This window comes from Pimephales promelas, chromosome 15 (assembly GCF_988280905.1).
Source record: "Pimephales promelas chromosome 15, fPimPro1.hap1.1, whole genome shotgun sequence".
Taxonomy (NCBI): Eukaryota; Metazoa; Chordata; class Actinopteri; order Cypriniformes; family Leuciscidae; genus Pimephales; species Pimephales promelas.
The window spans coordinates 28345248-28359119 of record NC_142783.1 but is presented as its reverse complement, the minus strand read 5'-3'; the positions used below and the strand labels follow the sequence as shown (position 1 = coordinate 28359119).

General features: G+C 38.2%; 2 protein-coding genes across 3 annotated transcripts in view; both read left to right on the top strand.

The window, feature by feature from the left end:
- The window catches only part of rnf144aa (ring finger protein 144aa), a 451897-nt gene that overhangs the window by 190786 nt on the left and 247239 nt on the right, over positions 1-13872 (top strand). The window lies entirely within an intron of this gene.
- sox11a (SRY-box transcription factor 11a) lies at positions 1192-4604 on the top strand. Its single transcript, XM_039667876.2, has one exon. It carries the CDS (start codon positions 1348-1350, stop codon positions 2407-2409), a length of 1062 nt encoding a protein of 353 aa, XP_039523810.2. The 5' UTR covers positions 1192-1347; the 3' UTR covers positions 2410-4604.

The following is a 13872-nucleotide window of genomic DNA, read 5'->3' as shown; positions in this document are numbered from 1 at the left end:
TTACTGACTGCTAACCACAGTGGGCAGGAAAAAGGATCTGTTGGCTTTGAATGAAGCACATCAAGAACTGCCATTTACTTTTTCCCCTTTTGCAGAGAAAACTGAAAATGAATTTATTCCCTGGCAGAAATAAGACACTGTAGACAAGCACAAGTGCTCTGTTAAATGTGCTCTGTTTTTATACACGTATGCACTTTTTACAATGGAGAATATATAGCATTAAATGCAGAAATTTTAAAAAGAAATACTGTTTCGGGATTTTATATCCTGGCAAATTAGAGTAAAATGCTAAAATATGACACAAATAAAAGAAAAAAGATGCTCTATCTAGTCTCTATGCAGATAGATACAATTATGATTGTTTAATGAGAAGCTTTGTTAACTTTTTATTTCTTCTATGCTAAAATATGTATTCCATGTCCTTGAATACAAATCTGATTGTGGCCTTGAACAACCATCATTCAAGTGGTGTAATGTATGCTAGTTTGGATTATTATGATCTGGAATTGTAATGATTTTTTTTTTTTTTTTTTTTTTTAAGTTTAGTTTAGCCTTGAACTTTCTTGCTTCTTATTTTCTTCATACATAAACCATACAACTGCGATTGCAACAACAGCTGTATACCAAATACTCACTGAAATAAATCGTTTTTTTATATACATTTTCCTGATTTTAACATTATTGATGGGAAGTTAGTACTGTTTGGGAATAATCCAACATTTCAACACGCATTATTTTGTTCAGCTAATTAAATAGATAAAAATGTGGTTATAATCTATCCTAGAATGATTGTTTTATTAAAAAGCTTTTCTTCCAATAAACCATCCCAGAAGACTGAACATTTCCCCCTAATTGAAGATTCACCCATATAGGAACACAGGAACAGTGTCCAAGCGCCACCTTCAGTATTTTATTAAGAGACATTCTGAATGATGAGAGAAACCCGCTTCCATAGATAGCATACACAAATGTTTCCATAACACGGAACTCGCTCCTATAGTCTCACATCATAAAGGATTCTGAAACAGATTAAGTGCGAGCGGTTTGTAGGTTTCGCTTGTTTATGTGTTGACACTCACATTCCCGTTCAGTTTATCTAGTGATATGCGCGTCTCGCACAGCGTGGGTCTAGACGGGAGCGCGCTAAGGGTTAAAGCGCGCTGCATGGAGTCTGTAGGGCGGAGTGGAGAGGATGTGATTGGAGCGCTACACATGATGTCATGTACATGAAAAAGCCAAGAAGTAGTTAAGAAGGCGGCTTGTAACTCTGGAAAGAGTGGGTGAACCTCTAAGGCGCAGAGAGCAGACGCACGCGGGTGATATTTTGGACACAAGGCGAACGGCACCATGGTGCAGAAAACGGACAACAGCGAAACGGACAGCATGTCCAGAGAAGCCACAGACTCCGACGAAAGTGAATTCATGGTTTCGATAAACCCAGACTGGTGCAAGACAGCGACCGGACACATAAAACGACCGATGAACGCGTTTATGGTGTGGTCTAAAATCGAGCGGAGAAAGATCATGGAGCAATCTCCCGACATGCACAACGCCGAGATCTCCAAACGCTTGGGCAAGCGCTGGAAAATGCTGAAGGACAGCGAAAAGATACCTTTCATCAGGGAAGCCGAAAGACTCCGGTTGAAACACATGGCTGATTATCCTGACTACAAATACAGACCCAAGAAGAAACCAAAGCTGGACAGTTCCTCCAAACTCTCAGCCCCATCTCCAGAGAAGTCCTGCAACAAAATGTCCAAGACCTCAAAGAAATGTCCCAAACTGAAAACGAACAAGACGGGAAGCAAATCGTCGCACTGCTACGGAGACGAGTACGCGTTTAAGAGCATGAAAGTTTCAAAGACTGTCATTAAAAGCGAGTTCACGGATGAAGACGACGACATCGACTCCGAGGAGGACTCTCGGGTCCGCGTGAAGGAGGAGGAAGAGGACCCGATCCCCGTCTACAATGTAGCAAAAGTTCCCGCCAGCCCAACTTTGAGCTCGTCCACAGAGTCCGAGGGCGCCAGCATGTACGAGGAGGTCCGGAACAACAGACTCTTCTACAACTTCAAAAACATCACCAAGCAGAGCACAATGTATCCCGCATCTGTCTCACCAGCATCCTCTAGGTCCGTTTCCACGTCTTCCAGCTCTAGCGAAGACGCGGACGACTTGCTTTTTGACTTCAGTTTGAACTTCGCCTCCTCCGCGCAAAGCTCGGAGCTGGGCAACCCGAACCCAGGGAATCTCTCCCTCTCTCTGGTGGATAAGGAGTTGGAGTCTTTTAGCGAGGGAAGCCTGGGCTCCCACTTTGAATTTCCAGACTATTGCACGCCTGAGCTCAGCGAAATGATCGCCGGGGACTGGCTCGAAGCGAACTTTTCTGACTTGGTTTTTACATACTAAATAAGACAAGTCCCAAGTAATAACACACGGGAGAGGTATAATGCATATTGCTCTGTTCTGTACGTATTTCTTTCCCCTGCCTTCCTCTGGTGGTCCACCGATAGGGGCTTTGGGAAGGAGGCGAGTATGGCAAGCCTCTTAAACATTTACTTATTTAAACTATTTTGTATCGTTTGCTTCTGTTGTTAGTATCACTTATTTAATTGTAAGTAATCCAAATGTGACTAGTGTTTATTTATTTCTTTAGTCTCTAGTACTTATTCATGTGCTGATTTTCCAGTACTAACATTTCTTACCTCACTTGTTACACTAGTTTACGTGGCATACGTATTCAGAATAGCTAGTTCCAATCAAAATGCTAACAGTTGAAATAAACACAAGTGTCTAGCAAATAGGAACTTGTGTATTTTCAATGTTTTTTTTAATACTAGGAATATTCACACAACAAAAAGTACTGTAGCTACTTAATAAAAACGAGTAGGCAATGAATAAGTATTAGCCTAAGTACAATTATTCAATGAATAGTTAGAAATAGATAATAGTCAGTTTTGGATTACTTACTAGTAATTAAATAAGTACTAGCAACACAACATAAGATACTGGTTACTTTAAAGGAATAAATGTTAAAATGGCTTGCCATTGGCGGGAGAGGTTTGAGGAGTTAGATGCTCATGAAGCTGGTACTGTAGCAAAAAAAAAAAAGAAAAAAGTCTGCAGACGTTTTTTTTCTGGCAGCATGACAGGGTTTTATGGATTTTTTCTGTAGGTCTACAATTACTGTTCAACTAAAGCGGACCACAAAGGGAAAATCTGAGAACTTCTATGCATCTTATACCCTCTTTCTAACTGCAGGGAGCTGAAAATGTAAAGACTGTGGACTGACTCAAAGCAAATCTGTGAACTAATATTGTTCAGGACGTTTCTTTCAAACGTTTAGTCATTTCTAAATGCCGGAACTTTTACTTTTTTTTTTTCTCTCTCTCTCTTTTTTTTACTGATTCTGTTTACCTACTGGTTTGAAACTTAAGCAGCCTAAACCTCCTTAGAGTTGCAGGTGTTAGAGGAAGCATTTTGATACATAACAGACCTCATCTTTTTAAAAGAAAGCAAACTATTTTCAGGCATATTTTTGTACAGTTAAAAAGGGAATGTTCTTACTGGGCACTCAGTGAGTTTCAGGCACTTCTTCCCTTTATCATTTGTTTTAAGCATGCAAGGGAGTCCTGGTTTAAGGATTAAGTTTAAATTAAAACTTGCATCAAAATGCCTTGTGATTTTAAACTAGGTTTTGTACAGCTGTAGATCAAATTTGTTGAGTATTTGTAGGACATATGGCATTGGGGAGGGGGGAGATGCATACCTCAGTGCTGGTATTAGTTTCAAGATTGTATATGTACTGTAAAATAGTAAAGTTAGGAGTTTATGTATATCATACTCGTGATATGTGGATGGGTCCCAATCGCAGGTGTGAGACTGGATTTTTTTTTTTTTTTCTAATGGCACATACTGTTTCCCCTTCATTTTTTGTGCAATATATTTACTTGTAAATGCAGACCATCTACATTTTTCTTTTCTTTTTTGCATTTTTGTAGCAAAATGATGGACAGGCAGACTTTTGCTCTGTCGCCATCATTATTTGTCATGATGCTGAAGTCATTGATGAATAAAGAAATCAGCTGGAACTGATCGTAACTGAATATGGTCACATGGTGTGCTTTTCTGTGGAGAAAACAAAAACAAAAAACACCATTTCTCTTTTAACTGACCCACAAAATTGGACAATTCATGTCCTGCAACCAATTTGAAAATGTCTCATTTTTAAAAATGTGCCATAATGGGCAAATAATGAATGTCGGTGGTCTGGCTGAAGAAAAACCAAGAAAGCAAAAAAAAAGGAACATTCCATATCCTCGTTTCATATGATGAAACATTTTATTTTAAACTTAAGACTGCCGTCTTTTCTATTAAAAACAACAACTACAACAACCATAAACCTGTATTTTTGTTTCTTGCACTTAAACATATTTTGTTTATTTTTATGTGGGTCTTACATAAAGTCTGTTTTGATACAAGGTTTGGAATATGATGGATTCTTTGCCAGGGAACATGGTGAAGTACAAGGCAGCCTATAGCCTCACATTCCAAATGTGAACCTCTCTTTGACTCATCTTTTAATAAACAAATACTTACCACCATAAAATCTCCTCTCAATTTGTTAAATGAAAGAATGATGTCATTGTTTGTAACCAGTGGGCTACCCATACATTTTATTTTTCATAACCTATTTTTTCCTTTGAAAATATATATCTTTCCTGACAGGAAACAGTAAATCCTATCAGTTTAAATCATAACAATTCTTCCTCTTCTCCCCTTCGAAGCAACGGCCCCTTTAAGAAATCAAATTTTGCGCTGTTTGAAAGCGGCGCCCTGTGATTGGTGGGATTTTGTGGCCTGTTGGAGTGAAGAGGAGAGACTCAACGTGAATGCTCCACAGCTGCCACTAATCACTGAAGAGCCCAACTCCTCCCATAAAGCCCCCCAACTTCCACTGCCCTCTTTTTTTTTTCCTTCTAGTGACCAGTCAGGCAGCTTAGAAAAATGGGCTATAAGCAAGAATACACAAACACTCTTAAATATAATCCGTCATTAGACATTTCAAATCAATATGCACTTAAGAAGATGATTACTAAAGCATTAAAGTGCTCACAACTGCTTTCAGAACAGTTTCTGAAGCATGCAGATGGATCTCTTAAAGATGCATCTATTAAAGATGCATTTACTAAATCTTGCAAGGAATGCACTGAAAATGTAATATGCTAATTGCCTACCTTAAATGCCTCATTTGTGATACAGGACTCTTCCTTTCTAGATTTCTGATGGCTGGTGTTTGCATGCAAGAGTGCAATAGTCTATATGAGCAAGAAGCAGCTTTTTTTATACAGTTAATAAAGAGCCACGGAGAGCAAAGATAAATGCATTACATCATCCTGATGTAATCGTGAGTGTTTGACATGCATGGATGTACTATATGTATTTAGTTTGGCCATTAAGTCAGTCAGGGCATCAGTAATAAAACATTTATCTAGCTATTACTTTACCTGACCTCTTGGTCAAAGTTACTAATGGATTCATGGAGTGATTCCCCACAGAATGTGCACATTGATTTTGTGCTCCTCTGAAATATCTGGTCCGGCCTAATGCCACCGGAACGCAGTGAAATGAAATTAGTGACCCGTTAAAATTTCCCTCCATTTCCTCTTTAAATAAATGGAAATTTGAAATGCTTGGGAGACAGTGAGTAGGATAGCATCTATCAAGTCCAGTAGTTGGAAACTAGTGACAAAAGAAAGTCATTTCCAATGCCATGAGCACTTAAATCATTCATAAAATCTGGATGTCACATGTGACATATAAAGGCTCCTGGTTTTAAAAAATGTTTATATTGGATTTGTTGCTCAAAATCTTAGCAGGTCTTCTTCCAAGATGAAGAAGGCTATGCAGGGCCGGCACAAGCTCAACTGCCACTATTTCATTCTGCTTCAGCTACCTCAGACAAAAATAATAAATTGGACCATGACAACAAAGCTGTTTTTCTCTCACCAGTGTGTGGATTCACCGCGTGAGCACTGCGTTCTTAATATCCTCTGCTTTGTCAGATGTGCTTCTATGCTTGGCAAGAGAAATGCTCACCAGTGTTTATTGCTATCAGATAGATCACTCCTCCCCAGAACTCAAAGTACAAGAAAAAAGATTAGCTATTGAACTGGTAATAGGAAATGCATTTCAGCAATTGCAGTGACATTCTTCTTGTGCAAAAGAAAGGACGACCTGTTATGTTCCTGTCACTTGCTGTCCATTCCTTGCATTGCATGTCAATCACGAGGGTACTGGACCTCAGAAGATTTACTTCCTTTGTTTAGTACACCATTATGTTCTTTTTTTTTTTTTTTTTTTTTGTCAGCAAATTTCACTTTCAACAAATGATATATTTAAATATTTAATTTCAAAGAGGAAAATGGTTATATATAAGAGTAATATTATAATAATATTACATAGTATATTGCATATAGTTATGCTAATATAATTTACATATAATATAATTATAGCAATGGAATATATGGAATCATTTTTAATATCTAGATGTTTGAACTGGCATCATATATATATATATATAGACTACAAAATACAATAATAGATCATTAACATATTAATTTTAATATGTTAATGTAATAATATAATACAATTAATACATAATGACTACAAATTAATACAACATACTGTATATATTGACCACAACATGCAATGACTACATAATCATATTTTGTCGTTTCTCTGTTTATTTTTTGTACTTGTTATGCAAAAAAAAAAAAAAAATTATATATATTTTTAAATATTTTAAAAATGAGCTAAGAACAAAACACTTTGTTGTTCTGACAAAATTATTTGGTAAAAATGGATAAACTGCAGCTAAAGGGCTATTTTTCTTATCCAAAAAACAAAAAAAATAAAAAATAAATGCATAACAAAAAGCTCACAGAAAAAAGCAAATATTGACTAAAAATAGTTTTATTTTTTATACTCTTATTTTTGCAAGTGTTTATAATATCTTTGAATGACACAAATTGTCATGTTTCATTGCATTATCACAAATTGACTCCACAACTACACAATAAGCTTACAAAAATAAACATTTGAATAATGGGTGAAGATGTCAATTTTACCAGGTCGGACATCACTTTTGGCCACTACTTTAAATGTATAATTAATTGCATCATATAAATGAAGTAAATACTAAAATGTATGTGTTTATTTATTTACCACATCTTTTTAGCATTGAGTAAATTCTCTGTGTTAAAGGGTTTGCATGTGCTGACCCTTCGACAGGCCTATAGAAAGAGCCCTGACCCCTGCTGCTCTGCTGAGATTTGTGGCATGTCCCTAGAGACCCTCGGAGCCATGCTTTGGCTTGGCATCTCCCCACATCGAGGAACGTTTTTAAAATGTAAACACGAGCTAAGCTGGATTTGCACCGCCAGGCTCAGATAATGCTGCATGCCTATGGTGGCTCAGTTTCTTCTTCCATCGACAGAATACCCCCTCCGTTCAAAACAGCACTTCGATTTGAGCACTTTTGGGCCACGGCTATTTTAAACCAAATTACACAATAGCGCTGTTTCAAACACAATGTAATCATGACCATTTCATCATTAGTCCAATGTTATTCCAGTGCTTTGGGACATATAAGATGGATCCAAAGGCTAATGCCATGTTTAATCTTACTCAGAATTATGTATTAACATAAATTTGGCTGTTTACCCCAATTTTTAGAGCTAGAAAGGGCTTTAAGTTACACTTTACTCAGTCTGTTGCAATATAGTGAGAACTTTGAATGTATCCTAAATCCAAATGTAATCTACCTTCTGTGATCACACTGAGAGCAATATTAGAGTTTTACTGCTCGCTGCTCCCTTGAATGTTTTTTCTATCTACTTGGAAAATTCTGTTTGGATGGCTGCCCAGATACATGGATTTAGGTATGTCATTTTCCCTATTTTTTCCTCTCTTCACTTCTTTTCTCCCTCTCCTCTCTCTGCAGACACACAAGAGAAGCCCGTCCGGCACAAACCCCTCATTCATCCTGTGCATTTGTGTTTTTACAATTCAAAGCACTTGCATTGTCTTATTCACTTTTACAGGCTTTCTTTCTTTTTTTTTAAAGCAGAAATCTTTAACAAAATCGGTCCTTATAAGTGATACAGAGCGTGCCTCTCAGGAATGAATATGAACAAGTTCCCTATTCTCTCATACAAGTGATAACGGTTAAAAATTCCCCACCCATAGCCTCCCTCTTAGGCCCAACACAAGCAGCAAAGAACAATAGCTTAAGGGTATACAATTTTGACCAAGCCAGCAGCAACTGCTTGTCCATTCATATGCATCTGTAATTTAATACTGTTCTAAGACCTTGACTGGCCCCTCCCATTCTTACTCACTATAGAGACTCTTTCCAATGCACACTGCCCAATGACCATTGTAATCCCAAATGTCCCCTGCTTTCTCTTTCAATTCACATGTTACCCGGGTTACCCCATTAGGACTACTCTTCATAGTTTGCGTCAGCATGGGGTCTAATTTGAAAGTCCCTACTGCTTCAGTAAATAATTAGCACATCAAACCCCCCTCAGGCTCCTCACAGGAAGCTTAGGTCACTATAGGAGAGGTTTATTTTGATGAATGCTTTGCTGACGCTCGCTAGGATGGTGAATTTTACTTCCCCAACTGACGTTCTTTCAGGTGTTAATATTGAGCATAGTTTAAAAATGGAGGAAAATGGGGAAAACAGAAGTATTTATTCACGCCCAAGGCTCAACAGCTGGAGTTTTTGCATCTGTAAGCTGTGTAAAAGAGTCATAAAGTGGCAAAGAGATTGGCGGTTACATGCCAGAATGGGAAAAACAAGTGATGAAACGAGTTAGAAATTACACAGCCTACTGACAGACCTCGGAAATTCATACTGCTCTAGTTTTTCATAAGCTTTTTTGCCCTTTAATTGGGACTAGCTAGCATATGTGTTCAGTGGTGTGAAAATGTGAACTGAAACTCGGTTTGTGGTCTTCAAAGAGTTGCATCGAATATCTGCGACATTCTTTGCAGTTGTGTCCACCTTGTTATGAAGTGCGTATGAAGCCTAACTTGAATAGACATGATTGCAATCCGTTTTGATATTTTTAGAAACATGTTGCGAATCTATGTCGTGTACACGAATTTGGGCACTGGTAAGGACAGCATTATCAAAATGAACGAATCTTTTTCTGAGTCATTTGGTTTGTTCAACGAACTTTGTTCAGATTTGTTCATTTTTATGAACGAGTTCGAACAGGAGAGTCAGGAACGCGCTTCACAGAACAGAGCAAGGCGAGCATTTGAGCTTATAAAACTTAAACTTTGTTGTTATTTTTTTTTTTTAAATGAGCGATCATTTCGCTTAATAAGACCCTTACCCAGATAGCAAACTGACATTGAATCAATGTGGAAATATGACATAGAAACAACGTTGATCTGACATTGTTTTGCTCATCGAATTAACGTTGAACCAACGTCAGACGCGTCATTCTTTCAAAACTAGCGGGAAATCAACTTGAAATCAACGCGTTGTTTCAACGTTATGAAAGCAAACCAATTTTCGATTTTCATTTAGCTTTGAAGAATGCCGCGTCTGACGTTGGTTCAACGTTAATTCGATGAGCAAAATCAACGTTGTTTCAATGTCATGAGAGACGTCGTTTCCACGTTGATTCAATGTCAGTTTGCTGTCTGGGTATTCATCGCCTGGAATCGTTTAAAGCCCTTTGAACAGTTCGCAGTTTGCAATAAAACTGTCTTTTGGACCTTGAACCGTTTGGTTCCCATTGAAGTGCATTATATGGAGAAAAATCCTGGAATGTTTTCATCAAAAACCTTAATTTCTTTTAGACTGAAGAAAGAAAGACATGGACATCTAGGATGACATGGGGGCGAGTAAATTATCAGCAAAAGTTTTTTTTAAAGTGAACTACTCCTTTAAGAAGGATTAGCTTTAATGAATCAGACACTGGTTGAGATATTTCTGATTCACCAAAAATATCAGCTTTAAAGGAGTTGTTTGTTTGTTTGTTCAGTTCAGACTGAACACTCTTTCCCCGTGTGACTGGAAACACTGAGGATTTTTAAGAACCAATAGCATTCAAATGAAGATTCTGGTTCATCTGAAAATTCAGTATATTTAACGACCAGCACTACTTACTGAGTGTTAATAGTTTGGAATGTGCACAACTTCTATAATGCTAATCACTTTGTCATGCTAGTTTTGCAGCAGTTCTCACTTACCATGTTGTTTTCAAAAAGGGACCAATAATTAAACATTATCGACAGCAAATGGCCATGTCTCTCCGCTCCCCTCAGTACCAACAAAGCATAACATTTTAAAGCCAATTTGAGAACTCGTCACTTTTAATAATTAATCGCTGCACAATAAACAATTCATATGCAGTACAGCCAGATCTATATCCATTATGGGTATATGTAATAGTCATTAAATATACATTTCACTTCCAGCCTCAGTCTCTAGATCTCTGACAAAACAAACAGGCGAATTATGGGTGGGTGGGAACTCCGGGAGTTCAGTGCGCAGTTGAAGGCTCTAGAACATCTCTGAATCGGACAGGCGAGGTGATTTTATTGGTTCCCCGGAGTTTCAAGAGCAGCACAAGCCTCATAGACCGTACGAAAATAACACAACGTCTGGCCGCGCTGACAGCAGACAGGTTGCCGCAGAGGGAACAAACAACACACACGCAGAAATGCAGAGTGCAGCTGTCTGTCATTTGTGGTGACTGCTTGTTAAAGAGACCTTGAAGACATTAGGGGGACATGTTTTTCCCTTCTTCGCTTGCACTTCCAACACACACTGTAACCCTGTAGGCCTTGTCTATTTCGAAGCAGAACTGACGATAACTCTGCTGGATAGATAGTGAGGCGGTAGACGGTGGAATCTTGCTAGATGGGCAACTGAAATGTGTTTTTGTAAAATTACACATTTGACGTCAATCTCATACACATAAAAATGCAACTGCATGACTGCTGGCAGCAGCTTTCAGGGCTTTTTTTTTTTTTCCTGAAGCGTGCCAGCCTATACACCGTGCCATGTCATTGTTTGTTTACAGGCTTCACCTCGCTCACCCCGCTAGCCGTCTGCTTAGCGCAGCAGCTATTTATGGTGTGATCCGAGGCGGGGGCCGCAACTATGATCAAAAGGAGCCGCTCATTGATTTTCAAACACGCATTATGCTGCTAACATACATTACCAAAGTGAAGTGTTTGCTTGATCGTCTTCAGTGCTAAGCATAGTTAGGAAGGGGTTAGAGGTCATTGCTGTTGCAGTGCCTTCTGAATTCTGTAGCTTTATTAATTTGAACTTGATTAAAATATGATCAGAAAGCCTAAAGGCAGTGTTGGGAAAGTTCACTTTCTACACAAACTAGTTCAAAGTTCAGTTCACACATTTTAAAATGAACTAGTTCAGTTCATAGTTCATACTTCAAAAAATGAACTAGTTTATTCATAGTTCTTTTTTTCCATATGTTGCGAGCTTCTATTATTATTATTAATGCCTCAGCCCATATACAACCACAGACGACAATTATTTTATCGACGGGCTTTAGTTTTTTTTTTTTCTAGATTTTTCCCATCCTCACCGACCTCGTCATAAAACCAGTTTAAATGATCATCCGACGCCTCCTCGCTCGCTGCTTTGTCGACGGCGGCCACGGCGTGACACTGGTGTCTTGTGTTGCCAGATTGGGTGTTTTTTCGCTACATATTAAGGCCTGTTTATGTGTGTTTTCGCCTGGAAGGCTCTATTGAAATCTGGCACACTATTGTACGAAGTTAAACTGAGAGAGCATGCGTTCGCAGACACCAGAATAAACGCGTTCACAGTAACGTACATCAGGCAGTAATATAGTACGTTCAGTTCACGTTCGCCCAAAAAATGAACGAGTTCATGAACTATCGTTCATTGAACGCATTCAGGCACAACACTGCCTTTTGCCTGTAGTTTATTGACCAGTGTTGTAGTACTCGAGACTCGGACTCGTCTCGGACTCGGTCTCGAGACCATATTTTAATGGTCTTGGTCTTGTAATGGACTCGTGTCCATTTGGACTCGGAATTGACTCGTACTCGAACATTTTTTTTTTAGGACTCGGAATTATTCCCGAGTCCACTCGAGTTCAATTCAAAATATTTTTTCATGATTATTAATGTATGTTAATAAAATATTTCTTTAAATTGATTGACACGCCCAGTGATTGGTGATTTTCTAGTGCGCAACTGCGCATGACAAATTGTAATAAAATTACTTTTAACACCACCTACTATGTGGCCTTTTTACCCTAAACTGATCATATTCAGTAAAAAAAAAAAAAAAAAAGGATTTCTCTAAGTAAATAAAAGTAAATTAGGTAATCAACCCTCACTGGTCTCGGTCTCGACTCGGACTCGACCGTCTCTGGTCTCGGACTCGGCTCTCTATGGACTCGGTCTTGACTCGGACTCGACTCTCTCTGGTCTCGGTCTCGACTCGGACTCGAGTGAGGTGGTCTCGACTACAACACTGTTATTGAGGGTGTCAACTTGAGGGTCATTTCTTTTTTTTTTTTTTTTGGAAATGTTATTATGTCATAATCATACAGATTTCTGTAATTTAACAATATAAAATGTTTTAAAGTGTGACAAAGCAAATAATCCCATAAAACAGCACAGAAAAAGGATTGTCACCTCATAGAAAATAATGTTCTGACTTTTGATGAACAGTAAAAACTTGAATAAATAAATTATCACTGCATAAAACAGTTTTATATGTCTTGTTTGACAATGTTTAGTAAAATAAGTAAATGGAAAAATAAACAATATTCCTGCATACACAACTGAAACATTTTTTCCCAGTATATTAATTACATGATGTCACCTGCATTACAGGAATAACCCAATAGACAAAAAGAGACGGGGGCTTGAGAAAAACAATGAAGGTAGTGTGTAATGGGAAGTTCTTACATTGGAGAGTTGTAAAATATAGTTCTCAACATATCTTAATTAGAAAGGCTAATGTGTTAATTAAGTGTAGAGGTCGTTAGGTGCAGTCTGTGTTGAAGTAAAATCATTTCTTTCTTTCTCTCCCTAATAATCCCATTACAATGGCGCTAGTACAGAAACTATACTTCCCTCATTCTTTAAGCTCTGGCCTCAACCATGTAATTGCTCGGCATTTAAAGCAATCTGGTCAGTGGCGACAGAAACCTGCTGTGCCCTGCAGAAGTTAATGACACTGAAAGGCAATACCAGACTGTGGGCACATGGTTCCTTGCGCTTAAACGTCAAGTTTGCCAGCTTTAACCCCAGAGGGTTCGTTTTCGCTCTTTACTGAGCTAATGTTTTAGAGAAGTGGGGTGGTAATGGAAGAATTGTGGTTACGAGTCTTATTTACTTTGAAAGCAGCTGGATTACACCTTCTCTGTGGTTTTCACACAGAAAAATGCTTCAATTAGCTTAATATAGAGACCGATTTCCTAAGCAGTTATGACAGTCATGTTAGGCTATAGCTCTATGGGTCTCATTCATCAAAAGTGATGGAGTGACAGGTCGCCTTGACTTGTGGTTTCAGACCCGAAAATAACCAGTGTTAATGTCGGAAACTCGTCTGGATTTCTTTATGTAATGATGAATGAAAAAATGCACTTCCATTTTGGGAGTGGTTGCTTTGCCCGACCAGTCTGGCAATATCTATTTCATGCTAAATTTGCATCTAGCTGAGTAATAGTAGCCATTTAAAAAAGGCTAAGGCTTTTTAATGGAACTAAAGTCAATAATCATATGATAAAAGATGTAAGTGATAATATTTTTCCCCAATAAAAGAGTTATTGCATA

What these genes read in the sequence shown, in the direction of transcription:
- sox11a (XM_039667876.2), top strand. Translation starts at nt 1,348, where the DNA reads ATGGTGCAGAAAACGGACAACAGCGAAACGGACAGCATGTCCAGAGAA.